General features: G+C 43.7%; 1 protein-coding gene across 1 annotated transcript in view; it reads left to right on the forward strand.

Moving 5' to 3' along the window:
- kcnq1.2 (potassium voltage-gated channel, KQT-like subfamily, member 1.2) overlaps positions 1 to 22,314 on the forward strand; it is a 150,137-nt gene extending 127,823 nt beyond the window's left edge. Inside the window, exon 18 of the mRNA XM_030096104.1 lies at positions 21,574 to 22,314. Coding sequence (XP_029951964.1) covers positions 21,574 to 21,720 — 147 coding nt within the window. The 3' untranslated portion in view covers positions 21,721 to 22,314. The remainder of the gene's footprint in view (positions 1 to 21,573) is intronic.
- The last annotated feature ends 527 nt before the right edge of the window (positions 22,315 to 22,841 follow it).

Raw genomic sequence — 22,841 nt, forward strand, 5'->3', positions numbered from 1 at the left:
ATTTATTGGCTTCACATTTAGTTCCATGCCAGCTGTACCCTGAAAGTATGCTCATTTATGCACTGCACAAGTTAGGAGAGGTGTTATGTTGACTTTGAGATGGATGGGCGTGCAATATGATCCAATAAATCACTACAGCGATACATATACTGTAAACATCTTATCTTTGAACAATCCCTGCTGATAATCGGCCGAATATGGCAAGAAAACTAAAACTCTACACGTGAACATAGCCCTGAATACTGTAAGACCAGGGTGTGTGAAACAGGTTTGATGAATATTTTCCAACCCACAGTAAGTCTGACAGGTGGAATCCTCAAATCAGTGTAAATGTGGTATAATTGTTCAAAATGAGGAGGGTTGTGATTAAAGTATAACGTGTTACTGTAAATGCATGACTATTTCCAGTAGCAAGTTGGTAACTGATTACAATTTTTAAAACTTTAAACATGATCATAATAACTGGAGTTTTGGTGGAAAGGTAGAAACAATTGTAGACCTCCAGGGCTGCATACTGTTAGCTTTAGCATTAGCATTTTGAGCTTCATCTGTTGTTCAATACCTGATTAATCTGCATCTGAACTAGTCCTGAAGAAGGCAACATGAAAGATATCCCACTGTAGTATTAACAGCAGGTCGTATGCACAGAATCATATGATCCTTTATAAGCCTTAAATAAACATTAGAGGCTTGTCTGTCTGCTGTGTGGTGAAGCAAGCGATGTGGGGAAACTTCAGGCTTTCTGTTTGCAATAACTAGTAAAGTAACTACATCTGAGGAAGTAAACACACTGAGTTACTGACTTTCAGTACGTTTGCATGAGAGGAGTTTGAGTGCAGAGAAATGAAGTGGATTTTTAACACTATAATTGCTTTTTTTAAATAAATTAAATTAGTTTCTACTTTAGACTGTTTGTTTACACACCTTTGCGCAATGATCACTGAATCCTTTGTCTTTACTTATTCAGTTAACAATTGTTTATTTGCTGTTTCCATGTGTTTTACACACACACACACACACACACACACACACACACACACACACACACAAAGAGACCAATGCAAAAAAAGGAAAACAATGAGCCGGAGGGCCGCCTGTGTTCCTCTGGCACCCGGTGGCTCCTTTGATGGGGCCGGGGTGAGCCGGCGGGTGCAGAGGGTGCAGGGTAACGGGGTGCGCAAGAGGCAGCGAACAGCCCTAAACCCTGTAACTCCATCTTGGGTCGTGAGCTCAGGGAGCAGCAGGCACGTGCCACGAGGGCGCCGGAGGCCCTCCTGGCCCCACTGTTGCTTTTGGATGATGTTGCGGCGTTGTAGTCCACTTCTGAGCCGGGCCCGGCGTTGAGTTCTTTTAGGGGCCCTCTGAGATGAGACAATGAGATTTTGTGCAGGTGCCGGCGCCTGAACGGACGCGCACACGCAGATATACGCAGACATGATTCACAGGAAGATTTGCACAGCTGTGTGCAGGCGACTCCTCCCTTGCCAAATGCAGCGGCAGGCCTCTGTGAAGCGCTCTCCAACACACACACAGATGAAGAGCGGCTGCTCCTCACCGGCGCACTGCTCAACAGGCAGCGCAGGAAAAATAAAGTTCAAGGGCCTGGCTTGCTCTTGTGTTACATTAATTACTTTTATATGTTTATTCAGCTCACACTAAGAAAGCATTTCCTCATAGATCGAGTTAATTTCGCTCTTGTTTGTTGTGTTTCAAGCTTCAAGATCACACTTCTGTGTTGCACCCTGGTGGGTAGAAGGGTGTCAATATCTTATAAACTCATACATGAGGGCGCATCACAAATCCCTGATTGCATGAAGACCGTGTAGGTCTCTGTTTTTGCAGGCAGGTAATCAGCTCGCTATGAAGTAAGTGGAAATTTCCTGCCCGTCTTTAAATGGGCCTCGATCGGGGAAATGATTCGTCATCGAGAGCCGCACGCCTCGCTGCCACTCGCTGGGCAGAGCGTCAGCCTCCAACATCGCCTTTTCTCTCCCTCGGAGTCTTTCTCCTCTTCCAGCTTTCAGTTCAGTGCTTCTTAATCTTTTTCTTTGATTGTTTTTGTGTCCTCCACTCATGAGCTTCTGTTGCAGGAGCAGTTCAAATTTTCAAGTCATCGAGCTCTCGGTTGTCATGCATGATCAAGCGAGTCACTTTTTTTACAGTAACAGGAAATTTCAATAGCAGCAAACACTTGCATGCATTGAAGATTTCATCATTTATGTTTAAATGCAAAAGAAAAAATACATGCATTCCAAAAGAGTGGGCTTGGTCAAAAGCACATGCAGTACTATAGTTCTAATTATGCACTCAAATGTCTTTTTGTGCACTTTTTCCTGTTTTTGTGTACTTTTTTTTTCTCCTGTTTTTAGGACACTAAATTCAATTCCTAGTTGGAAAAAAACACTGATAAGTTCCTGGAAAACATCCCCCACAGTGCCCCCTCTGTCCTTACCCCTCAAAGTTACACAAGAACCCTCTCATCCGCAAAAAATGGAGACATCAGAACCACAACGCACATATCATGCTGCCCTCTACACACAGACGCGCACGCTCTGTCTCTGCATTTTTGCCATTCACCACTCGGCGCTCGCCTCCTCGGCCCCCCTCCTCCCATTCGGCCCGCTCCAGATGTGCAGGGACAGAGAGGGCCCAGTCATTTTCAGTCAGCCAGTCGCTTTCTACCCAGAGTGGGAGTGAAACACCACCTGTGTGTCTGTCTGCGTGCGTTTTACCAGCCCTGCAGCCATTCCAACCAGAACGTCTCGCTGATGGTTTCTCCTGCTGGAGGCCGGTGAGGTGATGAAGAGGAAAATCACTATATAGTTCATGTTTTTTTGGCTTATTGTTCAAAACTGATTTTCCAGGGCCATGTCATAACATGAACCTGTTTCCAATTAAAACCAGCTTGTTTGTGAACCAGTTGGACTTTTGCACAAATTCTGCTTTGCTTCCTTTTATTTATTTATGGGTTGGCCTGAATAAGTTTGCCATGACTTGTGCAACAAGAAACTTCTAACTTAAAGGTAATCTTGAGTTTCTGCTACCATGCAAGCTCTGCTTTACTTTAACTTCTAAAATAAAGATATTTAAAGTGTTTGCCACATAGTGGTATGGTTGATCACATTTATGCCAGCACAAATGAATCTGAATTTGCGATATATCACAAATTCTGTCAATGTCAACAAGTTTACCTTATAACAGGCTGTTTAAATAGGTTAGAAGTATTATCATTTTGGAAAATCATGAAGTAAAATGAGCTAAAAAGTACAAAAAAAAAAAGACATTTAGATAAAGAGGTAATGGAGATTCAAAAAAAGTGAATGGAGCTGAGGGGAAAACAGAGTAACAGAAGCTTAATAGACCAGAGGGACCAGACCTAAATCTGATACCTTGCCTTTTAACATGCACATAAAGTCAGCACATCTGTCAGCTCGGTCAAACAGTCCATATTATTCCACCTTAGTGACGACTGCCACCCAGTCCGCAGGCCTTCTGACGAAGTGTATTCCTCCTAGTGCACGGCATGGCTCACTGAAGTGAACACACCTCGTTAAAACAAGATACACTGCTGTAGCAGAAGAAGCTACCCAGTGCACAGTAGCCACTATTACAGTGATATGTCAAAAAAACCTGTGGTGGAAGCTGATTTATACAGAACGCATTTAAAACCAGATTATAGAGTTGTTTTTGTTTCTGTTTTTGTTTTTTGCTACTTTGTGACAGGATTTTCTAACTTTGGCAAGTCATATTGACGGATTCTTGGTTTCCTGTATCTTTACTTTGGAGGGATGGTGGACTTCTACACATTTAGGATATTCTGTTACTTTTTTCCACTGCACAGTGAATTTACCACAGTGATAATGAATCTGCTTATTAGTTTGGTTATTACAGTAACTTGTCAGATCATTGCATATGACTCTGTGAAGCTGTTTATTAGAACCAGCTTTGTTCCTCTTTTACTCGAAGGATGATTACAAATATGCACTAAATGGATACAATTAAAACAGATCAAATTTTTTATTCCACTGACTATTTTGTGTACATGGAAGAGGTCAGCCTGTCATTAATGTCTCTGCATATTGCGTAAGTTATATGTTTTGCCATATCAGTCAATCAAACTTTGTACAGCAGTTCTCAAGTGGTTTATTAAAATTCAAAGTGTTTGCCTGATGACTGACAATGTGATAATAGGGACACTGTTAATACCAGCTAAAAATAGAAGAAATGTCCTCAAACCAACAGAAACAGGCTGATATACATTCCCCAGGCCCTTTATTAGTTGCCTGTAAATGCAAACATCACATGAGAAGCAGACTGATCATGAGAATGAGGAAGAAAGGGGATTCACATGGTTTTGAACCTGACATTGGTGGTGACAGACATTGTCATCTGAGTTTTTCCCAAAACTGCTGATTTACTGGAATTATGACACACAGCTGTCTCAGATTCCCAGAGTGGTCTGAGAGCGAGAACATATCCAGTGAGCTGCAGTTCTCTTGATGCCAAAGGTCAAAGGAGAATAAACCAGACTACATTCAGATTGTGGACAGGTAACAGTAACTCGAATAACCTCGTGTTTCTAGCCAACATGTGCAGAAGATCACCTCTGACTGCACAATACATTCAGTCTTAAATGGGCCACAGCAGCAAGAGAAACTGAGGCTGTGGTTCACACAGGTTTATCAGAAATGGACAATAGAAGGCTGAAAAAACATTGCCTGATCTGATGAGTCTCCATTTCAGGGGGTAGAGTCACAATTCGGTGCGAATAAGCTCCATCCCCTCTTCAATAAAACAGTTTATTCAGACTGCTGTTGGTGGTGTGAAGGTTTGGGGAACATTTTCTTAGCATTTATGCTCCAAAGACTATATTTATGATCACAGTGTAATATTTTCAGTTGACTAGCATTATAGTAAATAAGGAGTTCGCTGTGCTCCGCTGGCCTCCACAGGCATCACATCTCAACCCAAGCGCCTATTGGTCATGCTGAAACAGGACATTCAAATCACGACTGTGCAGACAGATCTGCTGTAACTGTTTGCTGCTGTCATGTCAGTGAGAACCACAATCTGTGAGAAATGTTTTGTGCACCTTTATCAATCTGTGCTATGAAGAATTAAATCTGTGATATTAGTATATTAGACATATTAGACATTAGTTTAGACATTGGTATCAACTCTCCCTCCATCACTGCTGAGCTACCTCACTGACCCAACGCCAAACCGTAACGTTTGTTCACAAAGTGAAGGTCAAGAGGCCGGAGAGACAAACAAACCCTGGTCTGTTTCTTTGTGTGGACAAGGATTTGTTCCGGAAACGCCTTCACCCCGTCTTCCTTCCTATGGTGTTTATTTGCACTTGGGGTTCCCACCAGCACCTCAGCTGTTTACAGTGCTTATTTTAATTGTTTTATTTTATTTTCCAAAAAGAAAAAAAAAAGAGGCCTTTTTAAAAGCTTCATCTGTTTGCACAATGCTGGTTTGTTTTGTAACCTATAAATATCTCCGGAGGAGGCTGGACAGACATCCTTGCCACCGGTGGAGGTCAAAGCAATTAGCTGAAGGAAGCCATCGGTTTGGATGGTGTTTTTATTTCCATGAGAGCCGTGTTTCTTTTGCTAATAGCCGTGGTTTCAAGTCTAACCTCATTTGTCAAAAAAAATGTAGAAATTTAGTCTTTCTGGGACATAAACTGTGGAATGCTCAATTAAAAAAAAAAAAAAAAAAAAACATGTTGGTAACCATTGAGGAGGTGCTGGATTAAAAAAAGACATTTGATCTATTATTTGAAAAACAAATTTAGTTATCAAGCAAATCTAAATGCTGCTTTAAATCAGGACCTAAACTTTGGAAATATGAGACTGTGCTAGGATAGTTTTGGTACTTACAAAAATGTAGTCCTCACAAAATCAGAATCCCAAAATACCAAAAATCTTTAAATATAGCGCTTTAGGTTGATTTTCACGACTCTGCATGATCAGATCATTTGCTGTATAACACGAATATTGAATTTTGCACCTTAGACTCACTCCTTCCATGTAATGTCTTTGATCCAGGCCTGAAAGAAATGCTATTATGCGAATAATCTAAATCTACAATAGTGTTCACTATCATCATCCCTCCATTCAGTCGTTGATGTGGTCTTTAATTTTCCAGTTGTTGGCTAAACGCATTTGCCTACAAGGTGCTTTTTAACAGCAGCCCCTGGTCCTGCAGCATCCTCCCTGGTATCCTCCCAGCTGATGGTCTAGTAGTGCACTGCGTGGTCCGGATGTTAGCGGTCGACTCTGCAAAGGTTAACGAGGATCAGAGCTCAGAGAGCCTGCGGCCTTGTTCAGAACCAGCAAAGCATACTGCTCGGTGTTTTCACAATACATCTTTTGCTGCCATTAGTACTGTGTCACCAGACAAGGCCTTATATAAGTGTGCGGGCGAGGGGGAGGAGAGGACTTACAAGTTTCAGGAATCAGGAACACACCACTCCACATTTGCGTACTCAGTCACATGAATTCACCCGCACAGACGTGTTTCGGAGGGTGAGTCTCATTAGGCACCTCCTGACTCAGAGCGTATTTTGAGGAAGTGCGGCCCGGCGAATCCCTGCTTACTCATGCTTGGAAGTGACAAAACGTAACTGGCCTACTCAGACACTCAAAGACCTTTACTTGACTTGCATTGTCCTCCAAGTAAGGCTGTGTTCACCATCTTCCTCTATCTATCTATCTATCTATCTATCTATCTATCTATCTATCTATCTATCTATCTATCTATCTATCTATCTATCTGTCTATCTGTCTATCTGTCTATCTACATACATATTGATTGTGAGAATTGTGATATCAGGTTTTTATGTGACAACACAATAGGTGATCTTGAATAAAAATGTATGGAAGTTTTGCAGTTGAATAATGGGAAATAGTGATCTATATGTAAAATTCAGTTGCATTCTTTTTTTTTTTCCTTTTTTTTTTGACAATGTCTCTTTTTTCCTGATTTTTGAAAGAAATCAGTGGAAATGATCAAGACAAAGGAAATAACATTTTAAAACTGATATCCAGTATATTAAAGCACACATCAGAACTGAATGCACTCCAAAATAAGAAGAAATTAAAGCACACAATAAGCTGCAGATCACAGTGATATATTCTATATTCAACCATGAAAAACCAAGAACACATCAGTTTAGAGTTTGTGTAAATCCGTTAGTGTTGGCAGTCTTGGTTTACTAAGTAAATTGAAGCACAATGAAAGGGAGGTAACTCGTTTTTGCAGCAGTCATCATTGAACTCAAACTTGATGTTGAGGACTGGATATTACTTGTTTGTAATCAAACATTTCCAGAGAGCAAACGTGATTTAATAAAGTGAGCTTTGTGTCTGAACGCTGTTTTAACAGTTTATGGTAAAGAAGCGCGGATTCAACAAAAGCCATGCGAAGATGGGTTCGGTCTGGCAGAGATCCCTGCAGAATACATCAGCCTTGCTCGGCTGATTCTGTCTGAGCCGTTTTGCCTGGGGCGGCATGATAATGTGACCTTGAGCGGTGTGACGTGTGACCTGAGCCTTCCCTTCTATAATAAACCACGATCTGTGAAGAGGTGTGGCATTCAGCCACCATGGCCCAACTTGGGTGGCTTCCTCTCCTTTTTCATCCCGTGCTCGCACCCTGGAGAATATTGCACAGCATCAAATTAGCCGAGCCCTCCCTATTTTCCACGCTGAGCGACGGAACAGTGAGCCATACATGTGGAAGTTTGATTTTCCTCCCACTCTTTTCCTTTTACCGCAAACTGCTTTTTTTCCCCCCTGTATTTACTAGACTTAAAATAGCCTCAGCTGGGGGGGAAGGAGGTGTAACTCACATATTCCCAGCCCGTCCTGCAGTAACTGTAACACCACCTCAGTTTGTCCAAGTCTGTCAGTTTTTGACAGTGGGCACAGTGTGTCGAGGTGGGGGTTAAAAATAGAAGGAGTATATTCAGCAAAGCTCTTAAAACATTCAAATACCTGCAGACATTTCCTGACCAGGGCCGCATTTCCTACCCTGCGCTGGATCAACAGCCCCTTAAATTAGGACGTCGATCCGTCCGGGCCGCTTCCTTTGAGAGGGCGCGGAGGGGGGGGGGGCAGACAGTGACTGCGAGATGCATGAACAGGGACGGAGGAGGCCAGCGGGGGTTTGTTTGATGACAAACATGGCTTTCTGTTGACTGCGATCTAAAAATACTCCCCGGTCAGGTCTGCAGCAGGTGTGAGGAGGAGGAGGAGGCGGCGGAGAGAGGGACGTGCGGGGTAGGGGTGTCTGTCACCACAAAGCTAACAGCTGGAGGGTTGAGAGAGGGTCCCTCAGTCCGACGGGGAGAACAGCAGGTGTGAAAGTAGGTGTGTGCGTCTGTGTTTACACTGTACATATATCCTGTGTTTGTGTGCGCGCCGTGGCTTGAGGGTGTGTATGGGCTGTGTACATATACGATGGCGTCTGTGTGTGAGCTTGTGCAGAAAATCTGTGCTTACATGAGCATACAGGAGTCTTTAACACAAGTGCCCTTGTAAAAAAGCCCCGGAGTCACACAGAGCCTGTGTCTGGCTAAAAACCGAGTCTGAATTGTCTTATTCATGCTCTCTAATCTATAATCCCAACCGTGGCGGCACTATGAATCAAAATTAATGACTGTGTTGTTTATGCCGGTGTTTAAACACTGGTGTGAGTACAGCTCACTAAACAAGCCTCAGATTTTCTGTGTGTGTGCGTGTGTGCGTGTGTTGAGTGGTTAACATGTGTGTTTCTCCTCGCTACTTGTTTTTAGCCTGATGACAAGAGGCAATTGGCCTTCTCAAATGACACTGACTAGGTACTGTGAGGGCAATTGTACGCAAGCAGCTGTGCAGATCTCTCTCTCTCTCTCTCTCTCTCTCTCCCTCTCTCTCTCTGTCCCCCATCCGTATATCTAAAATGAAAGTAGTTACTGATTCAGCGATTAAATACCTTTCCGTTTGTGCTGGGACCATCAGATAAGGGTTCTGGGAATGTGAAGGATAAAAACAAGGTACAGCTGAGGCCGACGCACCATCATAATTGGCATATCTGAGATGGTGAACACATGCCAAATGGCTTCATCCAGGCAAGAAATTGCATATGGACGGCAACAAGAGTCAGATTTATTCCTCATGTCCACTCTGATCACACCTATTAATAGATTAATTAAACTTTTTTTTTGATTTTGTGTGTATTTTGTGTTATTACATGTAAAATCAGCAGCGTTCTTAGTTTTTCACCATATTTACATTTTGTGTAAAGTTTGCATGTTCTCTCTGGGCACTCAGTGATATAGCCCTTTGAGAGTTGACATCGGTTCAAGTCTCTCTGATCGTATATTTGGATAAAGCAGGATAAAAGATGGATGAAAGTCCAAGCTAATCAGTCAGGACAGAATTCTCAAATCGTCTCTCATTCCTCATGAGAATCTTGTTTGGCATTTTCTGTGTTCTGATGTTTTAGTCTCCTGTTGTGTGGACTTCAGTTCACCAAATACAGAAGCAGCGTTCGGGCCCGGTGAGTCAGAGCGGATATCAGACAGGCCACAGTGACGAGCTGAATGAGTGGAATAGTTTCATGTGGCCTTATCAGTTTCATGTTTTGTTTTGTCTGCTGAGCCTGGCTGGCCCTGTGCTGGTCTTCAGGAAAGAATGCAGGGTCATCCAGCAGAGCTGAGGGAGTTTATGAAATTTGGCTCTGCGATAACACCGGACAACCCCATCCCATGGCAAATGGGAAATAGTTTCTCTGGATCCTCATTCCACTGTTTGGTAATACAAAGAAGAAGCTGCTTCATTCACGTTTCTCCTCATTGCTTACAGTTGAATCAGTGCTCCGATAAGAACTTGTCAGATACAGATTCAGAGTCTGACTAGTTTTATTTCTGGAAACATTGTCACTATTGAGTCCTGTTGTCTTCTCAGCTTCTCCTGTCATCTCCACACACCATCGAATTGAAATCAGTTGGATTGGACCGGATATGACAGCTTTATTATCATCATACATGGTAGACTATATATGAGCAGCAGCGTTAGAACTGCCAAAAGTGACTCTTTAAAAAAACAAAAACCATCAAATTGATGACAGACTGATGATCCCAAACAGTGTTTCTTCTGATATCTGCATTTTGGGGGGCAAAACACCATCAAACCAACAGCAAGAGACTAATTGGAATCAGGAAAGATGCTATATTTGAAATCAGGAGACATGATGTCTCCAGCTTTGTGTCTTGTTGCCTCACCATGAAACCTCTCTGTCTCTGTCTCTGTCTCTGTCTCTGTCTCTGTCTCTGTCTCTGTCTCTCTGCATGTGTGTGTGTTTGAGGACAGCTGTTGCAATATAACATAATAAGGCTTTCAATGCTAAATAATGGCTTTAATACTGGCTAAAAGAGAGAAAGGGGTTTGGTTGGGGTCAGGCCGTCTCCCACCCCCGGGGATCAGCTGGCACACTGTTAGGGCCGTGGCACCAGGCACAGGGCCACTGTCTGGGCAGGACAGACAGCTGGCAGGGGGGTGGGGGGTTTCTCTGTCTGGGATGCACACACACACACACACACACACACACACACACACACACACACACACACACACACACACACACACACACACACACACACACACACACACACACACACACAAAACTTCAGTTTTCTCCACTGTATGCATACAACTGTTGTTTATAATGTAAGTTTGTCTGTTGAATTTTTTTTTTCTTTCATATTTTAATCAAGAAATATAAAACAAAGTTATCAAGGAGAAAAGGGGCAATTTAAAGACTGCAGCTAATTTGTTAAGTACTAAAACAGGCCACATAAAGTTGTGATCAATGGTTAAGGTGTTGTTGCAGATCAACACAAGGGTCTGGCTTTCGTCTTGCTGAGGCAGTCAGTACGTCAGGCGGGTAGGAAGCAGATCTCTGACCAGACCACCAGGAAGGGACTATAGAGGTCCGATCATTATCAGCAAAATGTGATAATAGACCATTATTAGCAAGCCTGTGACAATAGAGAGTGTGTAAGCTTATCAGATGGTTTTGGTAGAATGGTGGTTTCTCAATCAGAAGGTTACAGGTTCAATTCCCGTCTGTCTACGAGGCGAAGGGTCCCAGCGCAAGACACTGAACCCCAAACTCCTCCCAGTGGACGGACAGAGCGCCTTGCAGGTTGCAGCCACCACCGTTGGTGTGTGCGTTCACTGGATTTTGATCACCACTTTGGTTTTTCTCAAATCTGTCTAATGTACAGATAAAATAAAGTCAAATGAGTTCATCATAAAAATACAAACAGCTTTTGCATTCATATGCACTTAAAAAATACACTCCAATAACCTTTAGTGAAAGTTTTTGTTGTCTGCATTCACAGATACAGTTACCGTTTACCGCATCTGTGATGTTCAGCTAAATTTCCCCCGTGCATAATTCACGATGTCTCTAGTGTCCGCGTCAGCAGTCGCCCTCGATCTGTCCTGAAGTTGTCGCCATTTATAATATCAGGCTGACTGGACTATTGATGACCAGAACAAAGCCACAGTGTGGCCAACCTACAGCAGCGGCTGCAGTAACATGGCACCTCCCCGGTGACTGACGATGCCACGCTGGCTGCCACCGCAGCCTGGCACGGCCGCGGGGGGAGCGTGTGTGGGTGTGTGTGCGAGTGTCTTGAGGAGTTTGGGTGCATTTGGTGGTTGTGGCAGCTGGCAGTGAGAAGGCAAGGGAGGGGCAGGAGGGGTCCTCATTTATAAAGACTCGTCTGTGTGAACCCCGTTCAAGGCCACACCCTGGATGTAGGCTAAAAACCGTTTCCATACACTTACTGTACGCCGGCACGACACATGCAAATCTGGAGCATGATGATACACACACACTCAGATAAGAATCAGCAGTGGGACAAACTGGCTGATAGATGGAGGTGGAGGAGGTGGGTGTTAGTTGAGTCTCCACTCCAGAGGAGCAGTTGCTGATGAAATGTAGAGCGGCGTCACATCGCCGATCCATATTTCAACTCTGAGGAGACAGGAGAATGTAACTAAACTGTCCCGATTAAGTTATGTTGCCACTTTTCATCTCGCCACATAAGAGCCCTCGATGAAATATCAGCGTTTGCCTCGCTTGACGTGTTGAAATAATTCCTCGGGGAGAAGAGGCCTTAAATGACCTGATATGTATACAAGCACAAAGTTTACTGTTTGAGTGTTTTTTTTTTAATCAGGTCTGCGAGTGTGTGTGCCGAAAACTGACAAGCCTCTGAAGTGCCAGACAGAGACAGACTGTTGACGTTCTACTTTTTCATGCGAGCATAAGTATTAGATTGTGTTTGCAGCAGTGGACTGGGTGTGTGAAAGCCCCCACACTGGGGACCAGTTAGGAACAGCTCCTCTCCAGCTGTCTCTGTGGACAAATGGTCCAGGAGGCAACTGCTCACTCCCCTCACCACCAACACCGTCATCACCATCTACCCCGAGAGTCTGCCCTGAAGTCATCCCTCCAGATGACTTCACATTTGTTTACATCCATTTCCTGCTGACTGGCTTCAACCAAACCTCATTCTATCCTTACAAAACATGATTTTAGTTAAATGTGAACCGTTTCCCATTGTATTTCTTCTTAATCTAAATTTATAAATATTAGATTTTTATCCCCACAAAGCAAACAAACTCTCTCTCTCGCTCTCTGGTGTGTGTTCTCTCAACAAAAGAAAGATGGAAAAAAGAAAAGGAAAGACAAAAACGGAGGGGAGGAGTGGCCATTAGGGGGGATTGTACCTCCTCGTGAAAGTAGCCCTTAGAAACAAAAGCAGCTTTGAGTGTGCGCCCACTCTGATGAGAGATTACCCGGTGCGAGCAAACACACGCACGCACACACACACACACACACACACACACACACACACACACACACACACACACACACACACACTGCAGCAGCAGCACCGCCCCTGCAGAAAAGAGCTTTGGCTGCAGTTTAGCGGCACGTGGCGCAGCCCTTGATGCTTACCATGTGCGTCAGGTGCTCTCGCTCAGTTTCCTGTTCTTTAAAACATAACCACCATTTCCCTCTGCCCCCCACCCCCCCTCCCCCCGAGAGGCAGCCCATTCACAGCGCTGCCATCCAGCCTTACCCTTCACTTCTTACTTACTCTGATTCCTTTGCACTCCCTCCATCTCTTTCTCCTGCCTTTACAAACACAAAGAACATATTGTATCTGCCAGTGTTAAAGTGAATCCATTCTCTTTGGCAGCGGCTCAGGCCGTGGTGAATCTGAGCCAGGCTCGCTCCGTTTTCCAGTTGGCACCGACGGCCGCTGGTTGAGAAATTCGGTTGCCTGTTGGGTTGGTGAATTTGAGTCCAGCGGACACTTTGGTACAGGGTTTATTCATGCAAACTGTCATTCTCGCTCTCCGTCTTTTTCATTTTGACTGAACTTGTAAAGCGTGACCCCAGTTCACCTCATCTGAAAGCCCTTGCTGTCGGATAACTTTGATTCCGTCAAGTTGTACAACATGGACGGATTTGGAGGTTCTGAGAGGTACATGCAAACAAAGAAAAACGCAAGGGTATTTCTGCAGTCTCAGGGGAAGCTGTATGAACGGGTCACATGAACGCAACTGACATTTTCACACATTCATCGCATTAGCTGGTGGTTTTCAGCTACTTTTCTCTGTCTGATGATTGTGAAACAGATGGCTGAGAAGTTTGGGAACCAGAAAAGAAGAGCGTTCTAAGGTTATACTGGTGCTTGGATTCAGTTGTAGAAAGTCTTGGAAATGTCATGAATCCAGGCCACAGCAGGAGGTCTCATGTCTACACACACACACACACACACACACACACACACACACACACACACACACACACACAAATACACACACATACAAATAGAGGCAGTTGCCATGAAAGTTACTCGGTTCATTTGAAACAATTTGGGGTTCAGTGTTTTGCCCAATCACACTTCAGAATGTGCACTGGTCAGGAATTTAACCTGCAACCTACCGACTGAAATTATTTCTTCAAGGGCACCAGTGGATTCAGGCTCCCACCGTAGCAACGATCACACATAAACATGCAAAATAAACTATCTGAAACTATTGAAGTATGCTGGTGCAAAACTCCAGATCTGCAGTTTTGAATGAAAGTCCACATGAAGACACTGTGGCACAAACACACCAGTAATAAGATACTATCACATTTCATAATCATAGTTTAGGCCCAGAGCCGAACACAGCCTCCTTACCCTGTTCTTAAAAAAAATGAAAGGGTCCAGAAGATGAGTCAACAAACTCTGCAGAAAAAAAAAACAACTTCTGAACATTTCAAGTTTGTGAAACTGCTCTGCTCACCTCTGTCCACTTGGTCCTTTATTTGTAAGTAGGGAGAATATTTCTCATTTCAACAAAGAGATGCTGTTTGATGGATTACTGCTGGAACTGCAAACAAAAATGTGTTCAAGAATAAAGGAATTGTGGGAACTAGAACCAAGATGCTGGAGCAATGCTGCCTCTCTGGTCCTTCGGAGAGTGAATTCGACTGTTTTGGGGTAGAAACTGTTTAGGTTTTAAAGAGTCTGTTTCCTTTTCAGATAGCAGCACAGAGATCAAGTAAAGAGAGGTTAAGGTCAACCAAGGTATAGCATTCATCCACACACCACTGTATTGATTTTTGGAGGCAAATTGCCGTAGCTGGTGTTAACATCTGAATATAAAAGACTTAAAAAATAACACTGAAGAGATGTAGCTGTGACCAAGATAAACAACAGAGCAACAATTGCATTTAGAACCAATGAATTCTGAAAACATTGGTGCAATTCTCAAGTTCTATTGCAGGAAAATAGAGTGTCAGTTACATCAGTAGATATGTGTAGATTTACAGGCCATTGAATTGACCGCCTGAACATTCATGTGCAGTCTGGATGAATAAAAGTCTCTAATGTCATTTTTTTTTCCTGCTCAAAGATTTATTCTCCTTTTCTTTTGGCATTTTAATTTCCTTCCCTTCCTTTACTTTCTCTGTCTGGCCTCACCCCACTCCCATTCTCCATTCATGCAGCCCTGTCAAAGTCATGATAATGATGACCTCTGTGTAATGCTTACTTGTTACTGGCCCGCCAGAAAGGCCACTGTGTGCACCCTCTTCTTGCATTGTCCATTGTGTAAAGAGTGAAATACTGGGATCCTGTGTGTGTGTGTGTGTGTGTGTCCGTGTGTGTGTGTGTGTGTAGGTGAAACACAAAGAGGAGGCAGGCGGGCTGGGTGAGCCGCACTGGGTATCTATGGAGAGGCTTAGAAATTCACCTGAAGTGACCCGACACTGCTGCTGCGCTCTGCTGTGGGTTTTATGGGAACAGGGCAAGAAACAAGCTACAAAAAAACTCTTGTTTCACTTGTGTGAGAATTATTAAGCAGTTTTCTTTTGTTGTTCCCTGCAGATTTATTTAAGGAGTACATGAAAAAATCAATTGAAAACAAAACGAGGACATCTATCTTTTAAAGGAAGCATAAAACTTCTTCCACTTGGCTGTAGCTGTGCACTTTTTAAACGTAGCACTGATGTACCACTTTAAAATGTTTACATAGTGATTTTGCAGTTAGTTCAGAGTCGTTCCTTTGGCAGTCCGACTGAGAGAAGGCCTAGACTCTGCTTTTCTCCCCACTGCAGACCTGCTCCTGAGCAGAGGTCAGCTGTTTCTGGAAAGTGAGATGATTGTAGTAAAGCACATGTCCAACGTTTCACACAATAGAAAAGAACTGCAAAGTTGGATGATAATTGGGATACTTAGTTTTTTGGGGTTTTTTTTGTGCTGAATATGTGGTTGTAAAGAATATTGTCACCACACAACATGAACGTTTAAAGTAGGTGCAATATGGGCAAAAAAAAAGCCATTTAGGGTTGTGAGCAGTACAGCACGAGCGGCGGAAAACAGTAACAAGAGGAGATGAGTCCAGGTTGAGTGGTACACTTCTTTTTATTTTCCTGTGCAAAAAAAATAAATAAATAAAAATTAAAGTGCGAAAAGTGATTGGATGATTTTAAAGGGCTTCCCCAGCAGCAGAGCAGAACCCAGCTACCCACTACAACGACCTACAACTACAGCTACTGAGTGAACGTCTTCAGGCCCTTAAATACATTCACCTTAAGTGGGTAAAACTATAAAACCTCCACAGGTGTAAAAAAGGAAGGTCTCACCCAGTAGCTCTAATGTTGCAGTTGCATTCAAGCATATTTGCATTTGACATTTAGCTGATTTACAAGCCTGTTTTTTCCACATTACATATAGTCTACATATTGTGACTTTAAAAGCCCAAAGAGAACCTGCTATGCGTGTCGAGTCAACTTCAGCTGCTCGTCCCGCTTTTACTAAACAGCCTTATCTAAAGAATTGTGCTGAACAAGTGTGGCAAAGTTTTCATCCTTGACTCTGTTGCGTTGTGAGTCCGCGTGACTCCGTATCACACATCACAAAAATGTTGTTTATGCTCTCCCATTTTTAGAAAATTGATCACAATGGAAATAAAATTAAAGCACAATAACAATGTTGTTTGTCCAAAGGCCCCATAGGAGATATTAAAGAATTCCTTTCCGAATGGAATGACCGTTATGTGAGTAATGCTATTGTCATGTGAGGAGACACAGACATAACAGAGGCAAGAAAAAACACTCACAGGGAAATTGTCTGGGGTTGCAAAGGTTGCAGCGCCGGGCCTTTTGAGGTCATAGTGTTGGGAAAAAAAAAAAAAAAAAACATTACTTATACATAGCAGCATGCGAGTATGGTGACCTGAGCAGTCGTTTTCCTCTTATCTGTCTCTCCGTGCGACCTCCCTCTCCGCTGTCTCGTGCGGCCGAGCGCAGATTTCATGACGGGAATCTGAGCAGGCACGCATGCCAAGACATTCCTGGAGCTGGTAGTCTTTCCTTCTTGGCTTCTCTGCTCTGCTCGTGTTTTTTTTTTTTCACTGTTTAACTCCTCGTCGTTCCTTAATCCTCCTGAAGGTGACTGTCAAGAGAAGGAAGAGAGGGCGGCTGACATCAGCCAGAAGAAGAGCCTTTTATTTCTTCATTATTTGTTTTTCTTGACTGACTGTTGACTGTCAGTGTGCTGAGTGCTAAGAGGAAGTTTACATACTCGGAAATCCAGTTGAGCCTTCGCCGGGCGACGTATATGTTGACCTGGTTTGAACTGTTGAATCAGACATGACATCGCACAGCTCTGGATTGCCATTCACTGCATGCGGAGGCTACGGGGCACGCCCTCCTTCACGATCGCACATCCATCTTGCATGTCATGTCTCTATTTGTCAGTAATCATGCGATGGCAGGATGGCATGGTTCAAGGAGGGAGGCGATTGCAGCCTCGAGCTTTTTTTTTTTTTTTTCCAGGCTTTATAACTCCCCAACAGATGGCAGTGTGAATCGCTCCATGTCATGTGAACAGGCCAGCTTATGCTGAGGATGGACAGAGCTGAATGAACGAGCAATTACATTGCTTAGAAGTGCTGAAGTATTTTTTTCTTCTCTTTTCTGAATTAACCTACCACTTAGTTCATGTTCCATCTGTACAACAATGTCCTCTTATTTCAGCAGTTGACCCTACTGATGACTCGGCCTTCAGTCAGTGTCCTGACACACACACACGTTGTACCTGCTTGACTCATTGTGTGTTTGTTTATTTGCTGGGTGACCAGCACACCGACACACACGAGCCTGTGTCCACATTGCATCCTCATTTGTTTGCCTACTCGTACGTCGATGTGTACCAGATAAGAGGCAGACAGTCCCGGGGGAGGGCAGGAAGGTGGTTCAGGAAGGGTGTTCCTGTGTGAACAGGAGCTGTGTGTCCTCCCCACCGCCGTCCACACACTTCATGTCTCCAGCAGGCTCTGTAATGTCTGGAAGTAAAGGTCAAAGATCAAACACAGTGTAAGTAGCACACCTGTGGGACCTACTGGGACGTTCATTGATTTCTGCTTCTTCGACACAAATAACTACCGTCAGATTGTAAAATCCTAAATAGAAATATGGGGATTTCTGCACATTAAGTCTGGTATGGCCAGTGTGAAGAAGTATGACACATATCCAGTCAGTTAATGAATACAATGTGTAAACAAATGCAGACTTGTGTGGTTTTTTTTAAACTCTTTTCCTTTTACACATTTCATGGTTTACTGGAAGTGAGACTTTTACTTCTATAACCAGTTTAATAAATATAGAACTTTTGCATTTACATCTTTATTTTGTTTAATTCACATATATCGGTACAGTAAAACTTACACATGCCTGTAGAAATGCTGAGTATACATAATAACCAGTTGTGGGTTTATTTTGTATTCAATTCAGTCATGTAATAAATAAGAGCAGCTTATCTGTCACACAAACTGGCTGACTGATGCATCATATGTGCTTAAGACTCCAATAAAATTCAATACAAGGAGTGGAACAGGCTAAAACTGGCTAAAATGTGGGTTGTACATCTAGTGAGGAAGAAGGGAAATAAATAAAAACCTCAAGGGGCAGTGTGGATGGTGACTGCTGTTCAAGTGTCAGGTGTGTGACTGACCCATGTGTCGTCTGCGGTCAGACGGCCAGTTGGGTACAGCTGGTGCTTCACCTGCTCCTGGATCGCATGTGTTCTTATGACACAGTGACGGCTGACCCAGTAAACACCGGTGCAGTCAGCTCGGTGTAAATTACAATCCCTGTTAAAAGCAGCCACATACTGAGGCCATGATTAGTTTAAACTGCCAAGTTAGTCATTCAGCTTAAACGGCAGACACACACCCAAAATAAAGCTTGTGGATTTAGATATTAGTGTATCTTGTGCCATTTTGCATGAGGCAATTCCACAATAATGAGAAATAACAGCACTGGCATAAAAATTCTCAGAAATTCTATTGCATTTAATGTCAAACACTTGAGTAAAAGAATATACAGTGGTCACACATAAACTGTGAACATGATAATAACAAGGTTCATTTGAAAATACAATGGAATAACAGGAAGCACAAACTTGTTTGGTGTGCCAAAAATGTCATGACTAATAGCAGCAGGTGTTTATCATGCAGACAGGGGCAGATATCAAAACACACTCGTTTCCACTCCCACCATTATATATTTATCCTGTCGGGTATATGTACTGAAGGTAATGTTCAGGCATACCGCACATATTTGTCTCTTTCACATCAAGCAGTCAGCAACAATGATCAGCTGTTGCTCTAAATATAGTATTAAGGGGATGTGAAACTGTCAGTGTCTCATAACAAAAAAAAAAGCTCCACATTATCTCCTCTTTCTTTTTCTTTTGCTTTCCTCGTTCGTGATCACACCGTCTCTGTAAGTCAAGTGGACGTCCTCTTTCAACACACATTGAAACTCCCAGTGACGCACTCACACACGTGCTTTCAGAACCTCGTTCACTGTAGCATCTTTCACAATGCGCGTTCAGAGATGTCTTGTGTGTTTTCGAAACACCTGCTTTTTTTTCTTTTCTTTCCTTTTTTTTTTTTTGTGTGTCTTCCTGTTGGTCTTTTCTAGACGACTCCTTTCAGACACAACACAGAGGAATTCCTGATCCATTTTAAGCCTCTACGAGAATGCTGATAAGTCTGTAGATTACTAGCCAACATGTTTATGATACCCTATTATTCTCTAAGCTTCATCCGGGCCCAGCGCGTGCTTCTTGTACTTAGCTCAACTATTTGGGTCACGGTGCAATCATCTCACAGGGAAGTAATGCGAAGGTAAAATATTTGCCTTTCTTAAGAGAGCAGGTCAGAGTCGTGTTTTAGTACTACATGTGAGGAAATACAACATAATACAGCGCCATGCAATTTTTACAAGAAAATGAAGGGAAAATATAATTTTCAGGCTGCAACTATATTTGTTTATGACCTTAAGTTTTCTATGGGAGCTCTTTAACTCCAGATGCACATGTAAAGGTCACATATTGTAGAGAACCTTTCCTCCTCTTGTTGAAATCCAAGTCGAAATGCACTTGGCATACAAGTGCACCCAGAAGGCACACGGCTTTATTCTTCCATTGTGTCTGTAAACGTGCTGTTTGGACTTTTCCTATTTGGGCATGTTACAAAAAATGTGGCCATATCAGCAGAGCCCATCGTCCAGAACTTAATGAGGGACGGAAACGTTCAGTGGTCATTGAGTTAAAAAAGTAAAAGTCTACAAAACTGAAGAAAACCAGAACATGACTTGGGCTTGTATCACTCAAGAGTTATCATTAAGACTGTTTGATCCCCTTAAAGCACAAAAGGTTCTTTTTTTTATCTCAAAAATGCTAAAAAGTGTGATTTATTTGACCTTTAAAACACAGAAAATGAGCTACTCAGGCTTCAACCTTTTCAAATCTTGAGAACAGAAACAAAGCGAGCCCGTTTGTCTGAGCTCTGAAGTTTGTCAGGCATCTTGTACAATGCACAGTTGTCCATAACTTATGATCCCTGGCGCCCTGTCATGTGACTTTATTCTTCACAGTGACCTGCTCTAATATTCTGAGATTTACGCTTCCTATAATAGCTCATATTTCAACAACAATAATAGCTGCTGAACGTCCCGCTCTGCTATAAACATGTCGGGGTCGTCAGGCGCACGCAGTAAAAGACGGCGAGAAGGAAGGTTGAAGCCCTGCAGCCTATGAAAATGTCACTGACGTTAACTGTCTGAGCGCGCCCTGCCAGAGACGCCGCAGTTGGACCCGAGTTGTTTGCTATCAGCATCTGAGAGGGACGGGAGTCTGAATCTGTCCGTCGTGCCTGCTGCGTGAGATGCTCTGAGTACTTTGATGTGCTCTGCTGTTTAGGCTTCTGATTTACGAAGCGCCACGTTTATCATCTTCCCCAGTTTCTTGAAGACATTGCAGCCTTGGTAGGATATCGGTTTGAGCGTGTATCTCTCTAAGCGCTCTTGGAGCGTTAGAGAGATAACCGCAGAGGTAAAACCAAGGCCAAGGCTCCGAGGATGGAGAAAATCCCTTTGAAGTTGTGGAGCTGGGTGGAGGGCGTTTGACACCTCCCTCTTCTGTCCTCTCTATGCGTACTAGACGTAAGCACCCGCAAGACTTGCTCACTGTATTTCCGTGTCACCAGATAGTCTGTGGTCTGTTTACTCGCGCGTTCGCGCCGCAGTTAGGCCGGCTGAGACGTCTCTGTCGGGTGACACACCTGTGTTTACTGTTGGGAAAGCGCGTAAACAGCACTGGCCTGTGTGCGTCTGCGTTTCTCTGTGTGTGTGTGTGTGTGTGTGTGTATGCCCACTCAAGGATCACATAGCTCAGCAGCTTTTGTAATGAGTGGCTTTAGCAGGTAGACGGCGACTGGCACCCTAACGTGTCATTATACCTCGCGCTACTCTGTCATTGGGATGGAAACTGTATTAAAGAGGCAGATGGATGTGAAACAAAAGCACAGACTCGCTGGCAGTCTCTGTTTGTTTCGTAATGCGGCTTTGCACTGTATTTATGCGGAGAGTGTTTATTCCAGAGCCGTTCACCTTGCCTAACCTGTTCTTCGTCTGTCACCGTGTCCCCTTCAGATCTACAAGATGGACCAGAAAATGGACTCGATCCTGCGGATTCTGATGGAGCAGTTTCCTCCCAAGCCCGAGCTGACGTCACAACCTTCCATCCGCAGAGTGACCATTCAGAAACGCATGGGCGGCAGCATCGACGACGGGCCATGATGCCGCTGAGAAGACGGCATCTTCCTAAAGGGACAATTAAGGGAGCAAGAGTTCAACAAAAGCAGCCTCGGCCTCTGTGTGGAGGCCGGAAATCAATAAGAGGACCCAGTCTTCCATGAAAAACACCCATTTCTCTTCCTTTTAAGATTCCAAGTTTTCTTGTTGACCTTTGACCCCTAACAAGAGAACAACTTTTAATAGTCCAATTGACACTTGGTTGGGACATGAGGGTGACGCAACCTCTGAGAGGGATTGAAGGTGTAGAAACCAGGCTGACTGAGTTCTTCTTTCAGTAGATTGTTGGCCCCTGATGTGAGGGCCTCTCTCCCCTCTCAGAAGAGCTTTTTTTTTCTACTGTAGTATTAAAGGCCCTCCTTCTGTCCCTGCAACACGGCCAGTACAGCCGAAAGATGCTGCATAGGTGCGTCTCGCTGCATTAGCCTCATACTCACAGCGCTCCGCGGATGGTTATTTATGTGTGGCCTGTCACTGAGCTTCATTCCTCCGCTCCAAATATTATTCCAAAGTTAACTAACCCCGCAATGAAGTCATAATGCAATCAGAGCACCCGAGTTCCCCAAAGATGGAATAGAAGAGAAAAAAAAATCCCTGGAAGTCCAACCATGGCAGAGGCATTCCTCAAATCCTTCTGATTATCTTGGCTCCACCAACACCTCGTACACAAAAGGGTTATTTCCATGGACATACTGTATATCCATCCAGCCTAACTGTGCCCAGACCGCTGTGGGTGTTTGTTAGTAGTGATCGAATAACGTGAACCGAGAAGGTCAGATTCTCTGTTGACTTTGCGCCGCGCTGCAGAGAGAGCTGAGGCAGAAGAGGTGGAGCTCAAGGACGGTCGCCGATTTACAGCTACGCTACAGCTAATAAAAGTAGCCAAGCAGCCGCGACAGGGCCGAGGGCCGCGTTTCAGTCAGAAGCTATGGCACACGGTTTTTTGTTTTTACTCCAGAGTTTTCATAAGGTTATACCATAATGTCAGACCATTTCATCACTCGCACCACTACAAGGACTCCGTTCAGTGTCGCCTCTCGCCCGGGCACTAACACGGCTGTGTTCAATTGGAAATGAATTCGCCCCATTAAAGCTCAGATTATTTT

The sequence above is a fragment of the Salarias fasciatus genome, chromosome 7 (genome assembly GCF_902148845.1).
Source record: "Salarias fasciatus chromosome 7, fSalaFa1.1, whole genome shotgun sequence".
NCBI lineage: Eukaryota > Metazoa > Chordata > Actinopteri > Blenniiformes > Blenniidae > Salarias > Salarias fasciatus.